Source organism: Podarcis muralis, chromosome 11, assembly GCF_964188315.1.
Source record: "Podarcis muralis chromosome 11, rPodMur119.hap1.1, whole genome shotgun sequence".
NCBI lineage: Eukaryota > Metazoa > Chordata > Lepidosauria > Squamata > Lacertidae > Podarcis > Podarcis muralis.
Window position 1 is genome coordinate 58,172,149 of NC_135665.1, and position 20,108 is coordinate 58,192,256.

A 20,108-nucleotide genomic window follows, 5' to 3' on the forward strand; every position below is an offset into this window, starting at 1 on the left:
TACCGCTCCGGCGGGAAGGTAAACGCGTTTCTGTGCTCTGCTCCGGTTCGCCAGAAGCAGCTTAGTCATGCTGGCCACATGACCCAGAAGCTGTACGCTGGCTCCCTTGGCCAATAAAGCGAGATGAGCACCGCAACCCCAGAGTCGGCCACGACTGGACCTAACAGTCAGGGGTACCTTTACCTTTTTATGCCTTCCAAGTGCCCCTATTTTCCAGCGACAGTCCTGGAATTACAAAAACCATCCCAGCTTCTTATTTGATCCCGGAATGTCCCTGTTTCCCCCACCAGCCCCTCTGCTGCAAAGCATTGGGGGTGAAGATGAGCTGGTGTTTGTACTGAGTAGCGGTGCCTGGGGGCAGCTGCGAAGGAGCCTCCTGCAGCCTCTCTGTGGCTACTGCTGCCAGCCTCCTTCCTTGGGCAGATCATAGAGGCTGCTGGAGTATGGAAGAGGAAGAGAGGATACAATTGGCTCTGTGTGATGCAGAAGCTCTGAGGGGCAGGCAGAGGGCAGGGCTGCTTCCCTAGACGGGAAGAAAGAGGGAGACCAGAGCAGACCGAAGTGCAAGGAGCCTTGATTTCTCTTCTTTTTAAAGTGTTTTGTGCATCCACGTCCACGTGGGGCTACCTTTGAAGGTGACCAGGAAACTACAACTAATCCAGAACGCGGCAGCTAGACTGGTGACTGGGAGCAGCTGCCGAGACCACATAACACAGATCTTGAAAGAACTACATTGGCTCCCAGTATGTTTCCGGACACAATTCAAAGTGTTGGTGCTGACCTTTAAAGCCCTAAACAGCCTTGGTCCAGTATACCTGAAGGAGTGTCTCCACCCCCATTGTTCTGCCTAGACACTGAGGTCCAGCACCGAGGGCCTTCTGGCGGTTCCCTCACTGTGAGAAGCCAAGTTACAGGGAACCAGGCAGAGGGCCTTCTCGGTAGTGGCACCCGCCCTGTGGAACACCCTCCCACCAGATGTCAAAGAGAGGAACAACTACCAGACTTTTAGAAGACATCTGAAGGCAGCCCTGTTTAGAGAAGCTTTTAATGTTTAACAGACTACTGCATTTTAATACTTTGTTGGAAGCTGCCCAAAGTGGCTGGGGAAACCCAGCCAGAAGGGCGGGGTATAAATATATTGTTATTGTTATTGTTGTTGTTGTTGTTGTTGTTGTTGTTAAGTTCGTGTGGATCCCGTAATGTGGAAACAGGAGAAATGGAGAAGATAGGCTTTCTGCCCAGTATAGATGCACTGTTAATGTGTTGATCACATGTTGCTGCATCCTTTCAGCAATAAAAGCATAGCCTGGTTGGGCCCCTAGTCATTGTCTGCTGAGCAGACTGCACGGTGTGTTTTGCCAGTCAAAAACCACTTTCCACAAGATGTCTCAAGACAGGTGTGTAAGAGGATTGTTGCCCCTGGTCCATCCTTCTCACTCCCCATAGCAGAGACGGTTTAAAAGCCTTTACTCAGCGGCACCTGATGTCCATTGCCTATGGTTGGGAAGGAGGCAAGGAGACCAACAGTAGGGGGCGCCAGAGAAAGGAGGCAGGAGGATGAGGAGGGCACTTTCCCAAAGTCTCCATGCTCTAGCCTACAGCCCACCTCGAATGGTATCAGGACAGTTATACGTGATCCCATATGCTGAATGCTGTTTGCAAAAAAAATTTGAGGGGTGGACAAACTGCCTTTTTTCCACTCTCTGCGTACCCTATAGCTTCTTGCTCACATGCTATAACTCTTTATATACATGAAATGTTCTGGACTCTTTTGTTGCTCTGTAGCACAAGAGTGTCCCTCCAGATGGCATAATGCAATAACATCGGGGATGCATAGCGGAATAACGAATAAAGCAGAATGATGTATAGGATTGCTTCAATGGCATGTTGCTGAGCATTCTCACAGGGAAGGGCACTATTCTGTGATGGTACGGGTTGTATATATTCAGGGGGTTGCACTAAATGGCCTTTTGGGTCCCTTCCAACTCTACAATTCTACGATCCAGCCCTCCTTTGCATCCCTGCCACCCTGGGCTGTGGGAACGATCAGGGATTAAATTGCCCTGAAGTGCCAAGAGCTCAGTATCCAACTCTCACCTGCCCTGGCCAGCATGACTAATGGTGGAAGATGGTTAATGCTCAGAGAAGGACCATTGCTCATTGCTACAGCATCTGCCTTGCTCCCAGGACGTTTCTGGGCACAATTCAAAGTGTTGGTGCTGACCTTGAAAGCCCTAAATGGCCTCCACCCCCATCGTTCAGGCCGGACACTGAGGTCCAGCGCCGAGGGCCTTCTGGCGGTTCCCTCATTGCGAGAAGTGAGGTTACAGTGAAGCAGGCAGAGGGCCTTCTTGGTAGTGGCACCCGCTCTATGGAACGCCCTCCCAACTATCTGACTTTTAGAATTAGAAAAAATCCTTCCAGTAGCACCTTAGAGACCAACTAAGTTTGTTATTGGTATGAGCTTTCGTGTGCATGCACACTTCTTCAAATACTTCAGATACTTCTTGCATGCACACGAAAGCTCATACCAATAAAAACTTAGTTGGTCTCTAAGGTGCGACTGGAAGGAATTTTTTAATTTTGTTTCGACTATGGCAGACCAACACGGCTACCTACCTGTGACTTGTAGAAGACATCTGAAGGCAGCCCTGTTTAGGGAAGTTTTTGATGTTTGATGTTTTATCGTGTTTTTTAGTATTCTGTTAGGAGCCACTCAGAGTGGCTGGGGAAACCCAGCCAGATGGGCAGGGTATAAATAATTTATTATTATTATTATTATTATTATTATTATTATTATTATTTCTCTGGTTCAGTCCCTGGCAGAGAGAAACCCTGGAGAGATGCTGCTGCCATCCACTGTGGACAATAATCCACTGTGGACACGAAGCATTTTGCCATTTTGAAACGGAGCGCCGTCGTGCGAGAGCGGCATTGCAGAGCCAACGCCCATCCTCCACAAAAGGATTTAATGCTAGCCATTTGCCATACTGTGGAAGGAGGCACACAAGATGGTTCTAGGAAGATTCAGGCGGAGATAATGGCATGTTGCATGGGCTGGAAACAAGAATGTCTGAAGGTGAGCCTTGCCGAACTCCCGACGGTCCCTTTCCCACGAAACCGTTCTGCCCCGCCCTCCCCCAAAAGTAATCTAAAACAGAAGGCGTAAAGGGAGAGACGAGATGGCGACAATCGTAACAGGTTGATTCTAAGCACATTTACTTACAAATAAGCCCCATTGGTTTTAATGGAATTTGTTAAACGCTATAAAAAGATATGGAGGATTGCTGTCTCGAAGCCAACACAGAGACGCAATAGGAATAATAAAGATGGCTTTGCCGGATGAGACTGAGGTGCCGCTAGGCTAGCAGGTTGTCTTGTTCCAACAGCAGCCGGCCAGATGGCTCCAGAAGCTTACAAGGAGGGCACTGCCACGGGGCACCAGAGCTGTGCTTCTGTAGCCTGACTGTGGGGCAGCGGAGACGGGCAGAGGACATGGCTTTTGGGGTTTTGTTCCCAGAACGGAAGTTATGGCTAGCAGTGGAGCAAGCCGATCGGGCGCCCGGGGCAGCGCGCATGCCCTGAGGCCAGGGGCAGGGCCAGCCAGGGCAGGAGTCTGCCTACCTCCTCCCACTCAGCCGCCCTACAGCTGAGGGGGAGGCAGCGGGTGGACCATTTGGGGCAGCGTAGAGCCTGCGGGCCCCCAAGCCACCGTGTCACTCCCAGGAGAGACCCATGGCTCGGGCACTCTGCAGGCCCCGAGGTAAGTGCCGCCTGCCATTTTGTCACCCCCCTCAGTGGTAACACCCAGGGCAGACCGCCCACACCACACCCCCTTCCTCCACCCCTGGCGATGGCCCCACTGCCAGAGCAGTATACATGGATATGGGGAGCCCCACTTTACCCTAATAACAATTATTTATCGCATTTATAACTCACTTTTTCCTCCTCCAAGGACACCTTCTTTTTTTTTTTAAGATTAGAGGTAAAGGTAAAGGGACCCCTGACCATTAGGTCCAATCGTGACCGACTCTGGGGTTGCGGCGCTCATCTCGCTTTATTGGCCGAGGGAGCTTGCGTACTGCTTCCGGGTCATGTGGCCAGCATGACTAAGCCGCTTCTGGCGAACCAGAGCAGCACACGGAAATGCCGTTTCCCTTCCCACCAGAGTGGTGCCTATTTATCTACTTGCACTTCAGGCTTTCGAACTGCTAGGCTGGCAGGAGCAGGGACCGAGCAATGGGAGCTCACCCTGTCGTGGGGATTCGAACCACCGACCTTCTGATCGGCAAGTCCTAGGCTCTGTGGTTTAACCCACAGTGCCATCCACGTCCCTTTTGAAGATTCTAAAAGAATCACATACTCGCATTTTAAGGTTATCAGGAAGAGTACAGTGGTACCTCTGGTCGCGAACGGGATCCATTCCGGAGGCCCGTTCACAACATGAGCAAAACGCAACCTGCAGCGGCGCGTCTGTGCATGCACAGGTTGCGATTCGCTGCTTCTGCGCATGCACGTGATGTCATTTTGCACATCAGCGCATGTGCAAGCGGCGAAACCCGGAAGTAATCCTTTCCGGTACTTCTGGGTCACCGCGGGACGCAACCTGAAAAGACATATCCATGAAGCAAACATAACATGAGGTATGACTGTATCTTCTTTTCAACCATCTAATGTGTGGATAAACAGGAATAGGAACTGGGCAAGGAGATGGACTCATAGAGATGGTCCCTCTGGTGGCCATTGATTGATTGATAGATAGATAGATTGATTGATTGATTGATTGATTGATTGATTGCATTTATGTCGCATCTTTTTTGACAAGCAGCTCAAGGTGGCAGATGTGCTCCTCATTTAATTCTGTGATTAAATCCTAAGAAGCCTGTGACGTTTGTCAGGCTCAGAGGCAGGGACTGGCCTAACGTCACCCAGTGAGCTTCATGGCTGCCCAGGGGTGTGAACCCAGGTCCCAACCCCCAGCCAAAGTCCCTAACTAACGACACCAGGGCCACATTTGTTTCTGGACAACCTCACAAGGGCCACATGGAAGATAAGGGTCTCAATGGCTACTTGTCAGCGCTGCTGTAGGCAGATTTTTTGAGCCCTAGAGGCCATGCTAACCATTTAAGGACCCCTTAAAAAGGGGGGGGGGCTAACTTCAATTTTCAAAAGCAGGTGTCTTTGTATGAATTATTTCAAGTGTGATGGAATCCTTCGAAGTCTAAAGTATTATCAGAAATTTATAAGTTATAAGCAAAATTAATCTGTATCAAACTGTGTTCCTCAAAGGTCAGTACTGCGCCACTTTGAGGTCTGCCTAGATAGCCTAATAATAGCACCGGCCCCGTCCACAACGGGAGGCGAATGCTTCTGAAAACCAGTTGCCAGTTTCCCACAGGAATCTCAGACCCTCCAAGTGTCCTTGTTTTCCAGGGACAGTCCTGGATTCACAGAAGCCGCTTTGGTTCCTGATTTGATCCCAGAATGTCCCGCTTTTCCTTAGGACATCCCTATTTTCATTGGAGAAATGTTGGAGAGTATAGAGTTATGCAGTGCTTTTCTTTCTGGGGGGACGCAGGGGTACGCGTGCCCCTAAACATTTTGTCAATCTTTGAACTTTTCTCCATTTACTATATTTATTTTTCCTGATTTAAACTACAAAATGGTGATTTTCTTGAGTCAAAATGAGAGTACCCCTAAACTTTTTTTTTTTTTTTAGAGCTCTGGAGTTATGTGACCTCCGAGCCAAGGAGATCACATCTTTAGAAAACATCTGTAGGCAGCCTGCTAGAGGGAAGTTTTTTAATGTTTAATGTTTTATTATGTTTTTATATATGTTGGAAGCTGCTGAGAGTGGCTGGGGGTTAGTTGGCGGGATATTGTTATTATTATTTATTATTATTGAATAAAAGGTAAAGGTAAAGGTACCCCTGATCTTAGGTCCAGTCGCGGACGACTCTGGGTTTGCGGCACTCATCTTGCTTTATTGGCCAAGGGAGCCGGCGTACAGCTTCTGGGTCCCCGTTGGTGGGGATTCAAACCACTGACCTTCTGATCGGCAAGCCCTAGGCTCTGTGGTTTAGTCCACAGCGCCACCCACATGAATAGGACATCCCTATTTTCATTGGAGAAATATTGGAGAGTATGCCGACAGCCCATCTACTCCAGCTTCCTGTTCTCACAGTGGCCAACCAGATGTCTGATCCAGTCTGTTATAGTGGTTAGTTAGAGTGTCAGACTAGGACTTGGCAGGCCATAATTCCAAGCACTGCTCCATCACGAAACTCACTGGGTGACCTTGGGCTAAGAAAGTCTGCAACAGCCCTCTCCCTTCCTGGTGTTTCCAGAAACTAGCACTCAGAGGCATTCTGAAAGTTGGAGGTAGAACGCAGCCATCGCCACTAGCAACCACTGATTCTTTCAACTTGCCTCCCACCTTGCTTTGCAGGGAATCGGCACAGCTTGGCTACGATCCCAGTCACGTCCTCAGCCAAATCAACCACACTGAATCTCCCCACGGCTTGCCCAGGACCTGCTGAGAGCTTCCCTTCCCTGAGTTATTCAAGGCTGCCATCGCTCCCTACCTCCAATGGGACTCAAGGACTCCTTGGTTGTGGGACTCCAATTGCTCTTTCGATCCTGGCTCCAGCAACACCTCCTTCCCCCCATCACGTGGGCTCAGAAGGAGGACACAGCAGTGACAGGATGCAGAAGGGGCCTGGTGCGACCCTGAACATCTCAAGATTATTATTTTACTTAAGGTTCAGTTAGGAGGCGATGGAAAAGGCCCCTTGCGGCCAGAGATCCATTAGGAGCAGGTGCCTAAAGCAGGGGTCAACAAACGTTTCCAGCAGGGGGCCGGTCCAATGTCCCTCAGACCTTGTGGAGGGCCGGAGTATATTTTTTGGGGGGGGAAGATGAAAGAATTCCTATGCCCCACAAATAACCCAGAGATGCATTTTAAATAAAAGCACACATTCTACTCATGTAAAAACACGCTGATTCCCGGACTGTCCAGGGGCCAGATTTAGAAGGCGATTGGGTCGGATCCGGCCCCTGGGCCTTAGTTTGCCTACCCATAGCCTACTGTATTAGTTTGCCTACCCATAGCATTACTGTAAGGCAGTTTATAGCCCCAAATGTCACTAGCTACATTTGACCTAACTAGCCAGTGCAGTGTAGTAGGGAGTGTCGATCAAGGACCTGGAAGACCAGGGTTCGAATCCCCGCTTGGCCATGAAGCTCACTGGTGTGACCTTGGGTCAGTCACTGTCTGTCAGTCTAACCTACCTGCGGTGGCTGTTAAATGTGGGTCCGCACAGGTCTGTTGTGTGGATTAAATGTGGAGAGGGAGAACATTGTACACCACCTTAAGATCTTTAGAGAAAAAGGTGGGATATAAATGTCATGGGACGCGGGTGGCGCTGTGGGTTAAACCACAGAGCCTAGGACTTGCCGATCAGAAGGTCAGCAGTTCGAATCCCCGCGACGGGGTGAGCTCCCGTTCCTCGGTCCCTGCTCCTGCCAACCTAGCAATGCGAAAGCACGTCAAAGTGCAAGTAGATAAATAGGTACCTCTCTGGCGGGAAGGTAAACGGCGTTTCCGTGCGCTGCTCTGGTTCGCCAGAAGCAGCTTAGTCATGCTGGCCACATGACCCGGAAGCTGTATGCCAGCTCCCTGGGCCAGTAAAGCAAGATGAGCGCCACAACCCCAGAATCGGTCATGACTGGACCTAATGGTCAGGGGTCCCTTTACCTTTACCTTATAAAAGTCATAATAATAGTTAATAATAAGAATGTGCTAACGCATCTCAGTCTCTTTTTTTGCAGATAACATCTATAGGTCGGACTGAGGGTGGGTGCTTTACCCTGTAAACCCACCCTCCTTCCTAAAGCCCTAGTAGGAGAAAAACATGAGTGCCTGTTATCTTTTCTTCTTTTCTTTAATCAAAAGAATATTTATTTAAGACAGGGGTCAGCAACCTTTTTCAGCTGTGGGCCGGTCCACTGTCCCTCAGACAGGACTATATTTGGGGGGGGGGGGATGAACGAAATCCTATGCCCCACAAACAACCCAGAGATGCATTTTAAATAAAAGCACACATTCTACTCATGTAAAAACACGCTGATTCCTGGACTGTCCATGGGGCAGATTGAGAAGGCAATTGGGCCGCATTTGGCCCCTGGGCCTTAGGTTGCCTAACCCTGATTTAAGAAATATGGCATATCAAGTGCCTGTTATCTTGTGTCCACTGGTCTCTAGTTGGCCTCTTGCGACTCTGGTCACTGCCACCATTCCCAGAACACATTGCTTTGGGACAGGGCTTTTTTTCAGCTGGAACTCCCCAGAACTCAGTTCCGGCACCTCTCAAGACATTTTTCTGCCTGAGGCAGAGCAGAAAATGGTCCCTTCCCCACAGGTGAAACTATCCAAAGCCACCCAAGTGATTTGGGCACCTGAGGCAGGAAATCCCACAAGCACCCATCCCGCTCCCTAGCAGCAAAATTACAATATCAAACCAAATTTGCCGCCATTTCGTGACATCCAATATCTGCTGGCTTGAGGCAGCCGCCTCATTCTGCCTTATGGAAGTGCCGGCCCTGCCTTTCTCTGATTTGTCATAGCAGGTTGCAAAGAAGGTCTGTTGGATTGACACCACGGAAATAGCAACCACAAAGACCACAATGAGATCACCCTACTGACACCAGGACTTCTCGGTTCAGGGGGCAATGGAGCTCTGATTTGGTGGTCCTGGTTCTTCTTTGCAGAGGTGAAAGCGCATTGGAGATGTGAACTTAACGCAAAGCAAGAAATAAAAAGAACCGCCACCCTGAACAGTGAGCAAACCTAATCTCTGCATCAAGGAAAACTCCTGGCTTATATACAACCGGGCATAATATTTGCGTAATGGTTACTATTTTTCTGGTAAACATTGAGAAAGACAAAGCAGGATATGCATGCTGCTGTGATGACAAACACGACCTGCTCTGCATTTTCACCAGAGATGGCGCAGATCAGGGGTCAGCAAACTTTTCAGCAGGGAGCCGGTCCACTGTCCCTCAGACCTTGTGGGGGGCTGGACTATATTTTGAAAAAAATAATAATGAATGAATTCCTATGCCCCACAAATAACCCAGAGATGCATTGTAAATAAAAGGACATGTTGTGCTCATGTAAAAACATGCTGATTTCCGGACCGTCCGCGGGCCGGATTTAGAAGGTGATTGGGCCGGATCCGGCCCCCCAGATTTAGTTTGCCTACCCATGGCCCAGATGCTTGCAAAACTTCCTTGGCCCTTTCAAGGGATAGAAACAACTGCTTTTTCCAAAAGAAACAGCTGCACATTGTGGTGCTGCTTGCCGAACCCAATATAAAATGCCGCATTTGTGCGATGTGCTTGTACACTAGTGGAACCCTGCACACAGCGCTGAGCAGAATGAAAACCAGTGCCCCTATTTGGGACTGCAGTGCTAAGAAAAAAAGAAGTCCCTTCGGCTACAATCCTATACACACTTACCTGGGAGTAAGCCCTGCTGAACTCAGTGGGACTTACCTCTGAGTAGACATGGATTGGATTGCACTGTGAAGTCCCATTGAGCTCAGTAGGGCTTACTTCCGAGTAGGCGTCGCATGGGATTGCATCTTCAAAGAGGGCTCCAGGTTTGTTCCTCAGATGACCAAGCACGGGGATTTCATCTCTGCTCAAGATCCACTTCTCAGGTCCTTGACCTGATCAAGAATATCCATTGAATAGGATGAGTCTCCCATTTTAGAGAACACTCCAGCTGTTGGCATGTGACATAAGGCAGACTAAAGATCCCATATATTCCTTTTTTAAAAGAAAGTAAGAAATCAGGGCACAGCAATAGAGCCCCTTTTGCACAGTTGACCTAGGATGGGCATTTCTTCTATTTTGCAACAGACAGTTCTCTATTTGAAGGCCTGCCCAGTCCGAGTCTGGTTTCAAGTCAAAGAACGCGGTACATGGGGATATCAAAGACTTTGAAGTGCAAGTATCCTCTAAACACCTTCCAATCCCTGTCTATCTTCTCTTTTGAGATCCTTCCAATTTCTCCCATTGTTTTGGATATATTGCAAAACCATACTGAAAAATCAGAACTCCTATTAGTTCCGTTTTAAATACTGAAATACTAAATAAGATGGATAACAATGTGTAATAGTAAAAGAAGCATGAAATTAGGTTAAAGGTGTGTGAAAGTAATAGAAGTGGAAAGAAATTGCAATTGAGTAGATTGGAAGTCTAACACAAAGGTGGGGTGAGGGGTGGTGGATGGTGATGGGGAAAGGAATTATCTGTGGGGCTGAGTGTTGGTATGTTTGTATATATTTAAGGATTGCATGAAATGTATGTTTGTATGCCTGTATATTCGCAATATGGGGGGGGAGAATGTGAAGGGGGACAGAGCACACACACACAAAAAAAGACTTTGAAGTGGCCACTCAACACAGAATTGTAGAACTGGAAGGGACCATGAGGGTCATCTATTCCAACCCCCTGCAACAATGCAGGAATCTTTTTGCTCGGCATGGGGCCCAAACCCACAACCTTGAGATTAAGAGTCTCGTGTTGTACCGACTGGATAGCGGACTGAGCTGGGACCTAGGTCACCAGGTCAATGTCTTCTCCACCATGTCAACCTGTATTTATATCTACAGTGGAACCTTGGTTCTCGAACTTAATCCGTTCTGGAAGTCCGTTCGACTTCCCCAAACCGTTCAAAAACCAAGGCGCGGCTTCCGATTGGCTGCAGGAGCTTCCTGAACTCAGGCAGAAGTGACATCAAATGTTCGGCTTCCGAAAAGCATTCAAAAACCGGAACACTTACTTCCCAAGTTTTCGGCATTCGGGATCCGATTTATTCGTCAACGAAGCTGTTCGAGAACCAAGGTACCACTGTACTTGAATTGCAGTAATCATTCCCAAAAGTGCGTATACACACCCAAATTAGCAAATGCTAATTTTATGCAAATCTGTCCTCTCTTTTGTCCTTTTTTTCTGGCCATCCATACGTGGCCACTGTACGTTGACCTGGATTGAAGATGCTCAAGAATTCTGTTTGCAGAGGTCTGACTCATTTCGACAGTGTTCACAAGGCTATGCTCCCTGCGCAATGTGCCCTATATCTGTCAGACTTAACCCAGCCTAGGGTAATGTGAGTGCTCAGACAACATGATTTATTTTTTTTAAAGGAACAACAACAATTGCATTATGTTAAAAAAGGCAACACCTACAACCCGTTCGGAAAACAACCATGCCAGCTTGTTATTAGGCGGGCCTTGGTTTGCTTACATTGCATTATTTGTTCTAAATGAAGGTTTTGGGGAGACTTTAAAATAAGGAAGCAAAAAGCAAGGAAAGCACATAGAATTGGGCTTCAATTGCCAGTAGGGACAAGGAATAGTCAGAGATACGGATCCAGTGATCCTAGACACACTTACCTGCGTGTAAAGTCCATTGTGTGCAGTGGGACCAACAGTACAATCCTATCCATGTCTTCTCAGACACATGTCCCATTCAGTTCTATGGGACTTCCTTCCAAGTAGGCAATAGGATTGCAGCCAGAGCAAACATGCATAGCACAATGTCGCTGTTAGTTTCTGAACATCTGGCAGACCCTCACACATTTCCAACCTTCAACCACAAGGACATGTCTGCTTGTTTAAAACGAAATCTCAGGGAGCCAAGTTCTTCCACATTGAACTGAACACATGGACAAAGGAATACCACCAGCTCTGCCTCCAGAATTATCCCTCATCAACCACACTTAGTACATCCTGGAGACCCTCAGGTGTGGGTTGGTAGGACCTGGCTATGTTAAGGTGCCCCAGATAGGTAGGTAGGTAGGTAGATAGACTCCAGAAAACCTAATATGGTGTGAGTATTCACGCCCACAGCAGGGGCAGAGGTCTGTGCTTGTCAAGACATTTCACACTGAGTGTCAACGAAACAAAAGAGGGAGGGGAAACCGGAATATCCAAGACTGGTGGGAGGCCAGTTGCAGATGCATTCAATGAATGATGTGAACTATGGAGGCCTCGGGTTGTTTAATGGCGAGATGTGGCAGAGATACACCTGTGCTCTCCTAAGAATGTGCTTCTGGCGAGATAGGTCAGCCGTGGTACTCAGATGACAAATGACTTAGCATGACTTCCTATTGACCGAGCAGCTTTCCCGGCCTTATTAAGAGCACTGAAACTCTCCCCCAGCTGCAGCAAAGGAACGGTTTTGATCTGCGTGGGCATTAATCTCTAGGACCAGATCTGGTGGAGGGTTATCTGTTGATGCAGCGAAACTGCTGCTATCTGAACAAAAGCCGGAGTCGAGTGAGGTGGGGTGGGGTGGGGAGAAGCGTGGGGTGGGAAACAGCTGTCGTAGTCTTATATATTTCCCTCTGGCCGGAGCCAGGAACCAGATACCTCTGGCGAGGTGGGTGGCTTGTGTTTACGGCCTCTCATTCCCCAAAGGAAAATCAAAATGGTTATATTGTGGGAGGGTGCGGAGAAAGGCAGAAGGGGAAAGAAAGGGAAGGAAGGGGGAGGGATTTAAAAAAAAAATCACATCATTAAAGGATGGCCAGCCTCATCCACACACACACACACACACACACACACACACACACACACACACGGCTTTGCAAAAGGCATGCACCTAGAGATATTTCTTTCTTCCATGCAAGCTAGCACAGCCGGGCTCTGGTTTTGTTTTTTTATATATATATTAAAAAAAACATGTGTGGTAATAAGATGGATGTGTGTCACAGCAAACAGCTAAGCTGCCAGACCTGGCTTAGGACAGCATCAAGAACAAAGGCCTAAAGAGCATTCACTACATTCGGAAGGAGGGGGAGGGAGAGGAGAAGCAATATGTCGGATGTGCCTTGCGTATGGTCAAACAAGGAGGAAGGCAATGGCCAAACGATTGACTAAGGATATACATGGGGGAAAGTGCATGAAGCAGGAAGGATGGAGCCAGCAGGAAAGGGGCTTGGCCACCTGCCCCCCCCCCAACCTGGGACGCCTCCTACAAAGATGATTATTTTCTCCACTTGGTCTTATATCCCCTTTCTCCGCCCCTCCCTCTCCAAAACCATTGGCGTGGTCTCGAACGTTTTAACACGAGCTGGATTTATTCTTCGCCCCACCTGAATGAAAGACGATGGGAAAGGGGTGAACCCAACAACCTTTTGCTTTCTCTTCCCTGCCCCCCCCTCCTTCCTGGTTTTGTTTAGGGGAGACTGTGGTTCGACTTTCTTTTGTCTAGCCCTTCGTTCTCTCCCGGCACGTAGGCAGTGGAAGACGGGACCAAGGTGTTACATAAGGATGCTCCCTTAACCATGGCTGCCAGTTTGGGGCATAATCCCCCAGGACTGCAATCCTGCACAGACTTACCTGAGAGTAAGCCCCGCTGGAAACAGGCGGGGCTTACTCCCAAGTAGGCATGAATCAGATTGAACCGCAAATAGGTTTTTTGGGGGGAGGGGGGTGTTCCTTGGCCCCTGCTCTGCACATGTATGTGTTGCATGGATGTACACACGCACAGAAACACACACACAAAGACAGCTGTCTAAAGGCTGGTTCATTGATAAACAGAGGGAGAAAGAAGGTGGAATAGGTATCTAGTTTGGTTGTGAGTCACTTTGGTTTGCCCTGGGCAAGATAATCGTTTAAAGGTCTATCTAGTGCTTATTCTTTCAGAGTCTTGCAAGGACCTTTGGCTGTGAGTGGCGTATGGCCAGGGGGAGAATTTAACATCTTAAGGGATCCATTTGCAACCCAAACCTGTCCACCCCCCACTTCCATTCCCACCCCTCCGTCTTCCCAAGGTCATCCTTAGCTACAAACAACTAAAGGTTTTTTACCTACAGGAATAAACATGCATCCTCAAACTCAAAAGGAAGGCTCGTGAAGAGGACGGAGATACTTTTTTAAAAAAATAAGTGGCTATTTGTCAATATATATCTAATTTTCTCTCTCTCCACAGCCCCATCCACTTTGGTGTCATTGTTCACACCGATTAGCAACCTGGTGTGATGTTCAGCACATAAACCTCTCCTTGGGATTTCGCAGCAGCTAGCAAGCTTCTCCTGCGTTTAACAGTTTTGGACTTTCCACCAGTGTGTGAATTTACATGCATACCTCTCTACATTTTCGTCTTGGGCGCTCTGAGGACCAGCCTTTTGCCAACTTGGCACCCTCCAGATGTTGGGACACCTGGCCGGGGGACAGGGGCAGCTTGGCAAAAGGTTGGCGCACCTCAATTAGAGAGTCATCTCCACCTAGGGAGGGAGGGGAAAGATAATATAGGATGTGTATCTAGAGAGAAAGAGAGAGAGAGAGAGTTGGTATTCACAGGTTATAGAATGCTTGGAGGTAGATATGGGAGAAAGAACATTCATACTCTCTACTCCGCCCCCTCCAACCCAATATTGGTGGCGCTCCCCCCTCCCAGAGAAAAAGAGATCCATTCACTCAAATGGGGGAGGAGGTGGGGGTGGAGAAGCGGGGGCGGGAGAGGGGGGGAAATAATCTAAAACAGCAGGAATACAACAATAAATGAGGTGGGGGACAGCAATAGAAAAAGCACACTAGGTTAATATAGGAAAAACTAGTTTCTTTATTGAGAGATTGTATATTAGTATTAGTGGAACTGTGTTGTAACAATGTTGTCATGCACACAATACGAAAGGCAACAGGGGCCCACCATGCCGTGGAAGGGCAACAGAACGGAAGCGGCATACAATGAATAAAGATGTATCAGCTACTGCACATTACATTTCAGCGGGGCATGTCTCTACGGAGAGAGATTTTTACATCAGAAAAAACTAGGTAATGTAAAAAAATACAGACCATGCTTCAAGTTTTAGTACAAGAAAAAAGGTGGAAGAAATACACAACCAAAGGATATCTGAATACAGAAAAAAATTTACCCACAAAATAAGAACAGGAAGTAAAAAATTCAGCACAGCAGAGAGAAATGTTATCCCTGTTGAATGGAAAACCATTTTGCTAAGCAAGCATTCCACTTTCCTCTGTGTTTTTTTGTTTTGTTTTGTTTTTCCTTCTCTCTTTCCTCCTTTTTGTTAGTTTGCATGTTTTGGTTCCCCGCCCCCCTGGGCCGTTCCGAAAAGAGAAGGATTGGATCCAAATTGCCACCCAATAGGGGTGTTTGTGTGTGTGTGTGTGTGTGTGTGTGTGTGTGTGTGTTTAAATGGTGCATGTATGGGGGAATGTTTTGTGTTACATTAAAGACATGGGACACGTCGGTTTTTGTTAGGGAGTTTTGTGGGTGCTGAGTGGGGTTCAGCTTGCAAAGGGAACAGATGGAGGTCAACTGTTGGGAAGGGAGGAATTTGGGTGAGGAGAGAGAGGTGTGCGAGTCTGTGAGAGTGTATCTATGTGTAATTTACGACGAGCTCCCAAAGTAAAGAAGGTGTTCATTCGCAGAGCCTTTTTGGCAGATGATTGGGGGTGTTTGTTTGTTTGTTTGTTTGTTTGTTTGTTTGTTTAATTTGCAAGGGTTTCTTTTTCTTTTGTAAGAAATTCAAAGCCAAAGTCAATTTGCCTGGGAGACCAAGATCGAATACAATAACAGAGGTTAGGGCGGAGATTTGGGTGGCAAGGGGAGCAAAAAACCCCAAGAAATTGTCCTCCACCCAACTCAAGCAAAATGAATCCACTTAACAGGAATTTACAGTGCAAATGTACTCAGCTAAACAGGATGAAGATACAAAAATGGCGTTATAAAACTAGAGCTATATTGGAAAATGGCCTGTTTCCCCACCACCACCCCTTCTAGACTACTACAATGACAGCTAAAGAGAAACAGGTTTGAGCATACAGTCTGTCTACCATATTCTTTCTTTCCTTTTTCTTTTCACAGGAAGATTGGTGGTTTAAGACTTCAGCTTTAAGCCTCAGTATCCTCTGTCAGAAAGTCTTGGATGGTTTTTAGCAGGTGCAAATACCACCTAACCCAGAACCTTAGTTCCTCAGTGGGTGTGTTTGGAAGCCAATGAGACCCAAAGAGAGGTGAGATCTATTGTTCCTGGCGCTTCTCCCCAGAGGCAAAGAACACAAGCAAATTCCCCCCCCCCCCTTTTTCCCTGATGACACCTGAATTTGAAATTACAGCCTGCTGGCTCTTTAGTTTTATTTATTTTTTAAAGAAACCGTAATCGTTGAGGAAGAAGCTCTTGGCTACATCACTATCATATTTTGCAGAGATGCATAATTTTTGGAAGTGATCAAACAGTGCCTTCTCTCTCTCTCTCTCTTTGCTTTTAAAATAAATAAATAATCCTTTGCATTTTCAAGTCATGCAAGGATAACTGAGCAGGCAAGGGAGGGAGGTAGCATTCCGGCTTTAAAATATCATCAGCTCCTCCTCCCAGCAGCCAACAAACCCCCCCACCCCGGTTTTGCAGCAACGCCACCACCGAAAGAGGATACTTCAGCTTAAAAGGCCAGTGCAGTTCCTCAGATGGATACAGGAAATGGTTAAAGAAGGGGGTGGGGGGTGTCAACATTAGAGCTAAAATGCAGAGGCAGAAAACTACAAGGCAACGGAAGGGGCAGCAGGTTGACCATTCACTGATCTACACGATGAGGAAACAAAATAAATTTGGAAACAAACAAAGAAAGAAAAAGATTTGGATCAATGCAAAAAAAATGTCGTCATCCCATCATCATCACCACCACCACCAACACCACACCAGAAGAGGCTGCAATTAAAGGAAACAGAAATGCCACCATGTGCGGAAACTAAGCTGTTATGTACATACACATGTACAGTGGGGGGGGGGGCGGGGAGGGAGGGGCAAAGGGGAGGAAAGGCAAAAGCAGCAGAATGAGGGATGTGCGAGGCTGGAGGGGGGGGCGGATGCTGATGCCTGTTTCGACCCGGTGTCTTGGAAGCCCACTTTTTTTACACCCTCCATCTCCTCACCTGTGTTTCGCAGAGATCAGGATTTGAGCCTAAGAATGATGCAGGCCAAAGAGATTTGGGTGGCAGGTGGGGTAGCTACTGAAACCCACAGGTCTCAGGAGCACAATGGCAGGAGTCTCGCCTTAGGGTCTTAGACTCTTTTTCTTATGGGGGGGGGTGTTTCTATTAACTGTCCACACCTCACTGATGGATCGCATCTTAGCGGAGATGAGCAGAATGCCTTGGCTTAGCAGGAAAACGGGCTATATTATTTAGTCGCTTTAATTAAACTGGGAGATTTTGTTGCCGTTGTTCTATCCTAGGGGTTTGATCAGCCGTGAGCCACAGAAGGGGAGGAGGCAGGCAGGGTGGAAAAAGGAGATTATATAGTTAAGGCAAGAATGGCTCTTAGAGAAAGGGGGTGCGGGGAAGGAATCAGCCATGACATCTAAATGCATCCTCAATTTGATTGAAAGAAAATACATGGAATGGAGGAGGACAAATCGTTCCAAAAAAAAGAAGAAGAAGAAAAAGGAAGCAGAGGATTCAAAACCGTTGTCCGTGACGGCTATATAGGAATGGGAGGGAAGAGGGGAGCTTGGAGGATATGTGCAATGGCCATATACACATCCCATATTAAATTCAAATCCAGAGATGGAAAATAATTGCTGTTAATTTGGATTTCGGTATAGGAAATTCAGTATAGTGCATCTCAGATCGAAAGACACACACTGCTCTGTGAATGGACAGGTCTGGATATTTCAGGGCTGGGTATTAGAAACTGCTCAAATGTCATACGAAAAGTGGGGTGTTTGGTGTGTGTGGGGGGGGGAATGCACAGACACCTATGTCAAACCTCACAAAAAAGAGAGGGGCAGGGCTGGGTTGGAGGGTTCCCAAAACCCCTCAAAAAGGATTAAAACCCACTGGATAAGTATATGGGGGGGGGGGGGAGAGAAGACAAAAGAGGCTGAACAGAGTTCACCAGAAGGCAGAGCGAGGGATGAGACCAGCTGGCCTCGCCATGAGCTCATAATTTGCTTTTCGTTTTATAGGGGCTTGGGATCACATATAAGACTATTAATTAAAAAAATAATAAAATAAAAATACACACACACAAACACACACACACACCAAAAAAAGCCCCCAAAAATCCTGGATTTATATCCTATGGGCATCAAGTAAAACCCTCCAATTTCTGACCACACCAACCACCACGTAAAAGTTCCCTACAATCTGCATATATAGAAAGGGGCAGTTTAGTGTTCCTCGCAGGCATGGATCTATATTTGTCAGGTGGGAAGGGGGAGGGAGAAAAAAGGGGAGGGGCTCGCCAGAATATATAAATTATAGTTAACTGGACATTGGTGGGGGGTAGGTTATACATTATTCTACATAAAAGGCGAGATCGCTCTGAAATACAACCCAAGATCTCTAAAGAATAACACAAGACTGTTTCTCAAAACAAAACGCTTCGATCCACTTAGAGATTTCCCTCCGTGCCATATCCGATCCTGGTCCATTTTCCTTCCTACTAATGGGGTATCTCCCCACCTGCGCTCTCTCGCACACAATCCCCTACGTCCCTTCCCAGTTCGTGCCCTCCCTCTCCCTCTCTCTCTCTCCCGAATTTCGCCTCTTCTTTCATTCCCTCGCCCCCTCCGGCTCCTCTTTCTTCCCACCGCTTCTCCATCTCTTTCTCTAATCTCCCCCCCGCGCCCCGATTCCTTACAGACTGTTCCCTCTCCTTGCGCTTCTCGGGTCCCCCGACACCACTAGGGGATGCTGCCCTCCTCCGTCCCCCTTTCTCAAATGCCCTACACTTGCTCTGCTCTCCACCACCACGCCAGCTCCCGCCCCACTTTCACACACACACACACACGCCTCTTCCCCTTCGCCTCTCTGCCAATTGTATGTAAGAAGGCAACACAACCAGTGGCTTCCATTACAACCATCACCAAACCATCCAGGTCATTTGTGGGGGGGGAGGGAAGGGGGGGTTGATCTCTCCTCATCCCTTACAGCCGCCCCTCCACTTCCCCCTCCCCCCAAACCCCAACCCCACCAGAAAATGCACAGATAAAGAGATACCTCTGTTTCGCACAGAGCCAAACACTGGAAGAACAAGATAGCCGACGTGTACCAAAACCATCTTGGCCAGCTGCTGTGGTCCCCTGGCGCTGAAACTATTCCTCGGTGGTGATGGTGATGGTGGTGGCGGCGGTCCTCCTCCTCCTCCTCTTCGGTGGCGATGGTGATGGTTTTGGCAGTGCTGGCGTCTGCTGTTTCTGGAGAGGTTGGTGGTGCTGCTGCTGCTGCGGGCTAGAGTAAGACAGATGGCCCATGGAAATGGTCCCTTCCCCGTGCCCTGTATACATTCAAATGGAGAGCTGAGGCTCGCAGCTGCCTGGCGCACAAAGGGAATCGCAGCCAATGGGAGGGAGGCCTTGCGCGGGTGCCTTTTGCGCCTCTCTCCCCTCCTCCTCCCCGCGCGCGCTTTCTCCCCTCCCCTCTCCTCCCTTTATATGGTCTCCAGCCCTGGCAAGGAGGAGGCCCAATCAGGAGGGGGGTGGGGGTGGGCTGCAGCTTACCCTGGGGTCCCTCCCTCCCTCTCTCTCTCTCTCCTTCCCTCTCTCTCTCTCTCCCTCCCTCTCCCCTCCCACCAAAGAAGGAGATCGCGCAGCAATTGGAGGCAGGGCTTTTGCAGGGGGGCTGGGTTTCAAGCAGGTGCGCGCGCGCACGCACACACGCGCGCAACCGGGAGGATGGAGAAACAGGAAGCCCGAAGGAGGGAGGCGCGTCCGGGGGGGGGGCACACACGCGCGCCCCCGAGCGCGCACCGTCCAGGGCACACAAAAGGGGCGAGCGAGGGAGCGATGGCCAGAGCCCCACGTGGGAGCCGGGAGAGGCGCAACAGCGGAGGCTGGCGCTTGGGGAGAAGAAGGCAGATGTGCAGGACGCACGGGGAGAACGGTGCGCGCGCAGGTTACAGATGCGCCGGGCATTTTTATTCTTTTTTACTTTTTGGCGACGGGACAGCAGTTGTGTCTTTCGCTACGACGCAACAGGCTTTTAAATCTAGGCAGCTTTAAAAAAACAAAACAAAACAAAGATCTTGGGGAATTTTCCCTCCGGGAAGATATTTTATCGAAATGTGCCAA

General features: G+C 48.4%; 1 protein-coding gene across 2 annotated transcripts in view; it reads right to left on the reverse strand.

Moving 5' to 3' along the window:
- ARK2C (arkadia (RNF111) C-terminal like ring finger ubiquitin ligase 2C) overlaps nt 1-19,533 on the reverse strand; it is a 96,949-nt gene extending 77,416 nt beyond the window's left edge. Inside the window, exon 1 of one of the 2 annotated variants that reach the window (XM_028748246.2) lies at nt 19,039-19,533. In XM_028748246.2, the coding sequence (XP_028604079.1) occupies nt 19,039-19,099 (61 nt within the window). In that variant the 5' untranslated portion in view covers nt 19,100-19,533. The remainder of the gene's footprint in view (nt 1-19,038) is intronic. The other variant, XM_028748245.2, reaches the window with a different exon arrangement.
- Nucleotides 19,534-20,108: the final 575 nt, after the last annotated feature.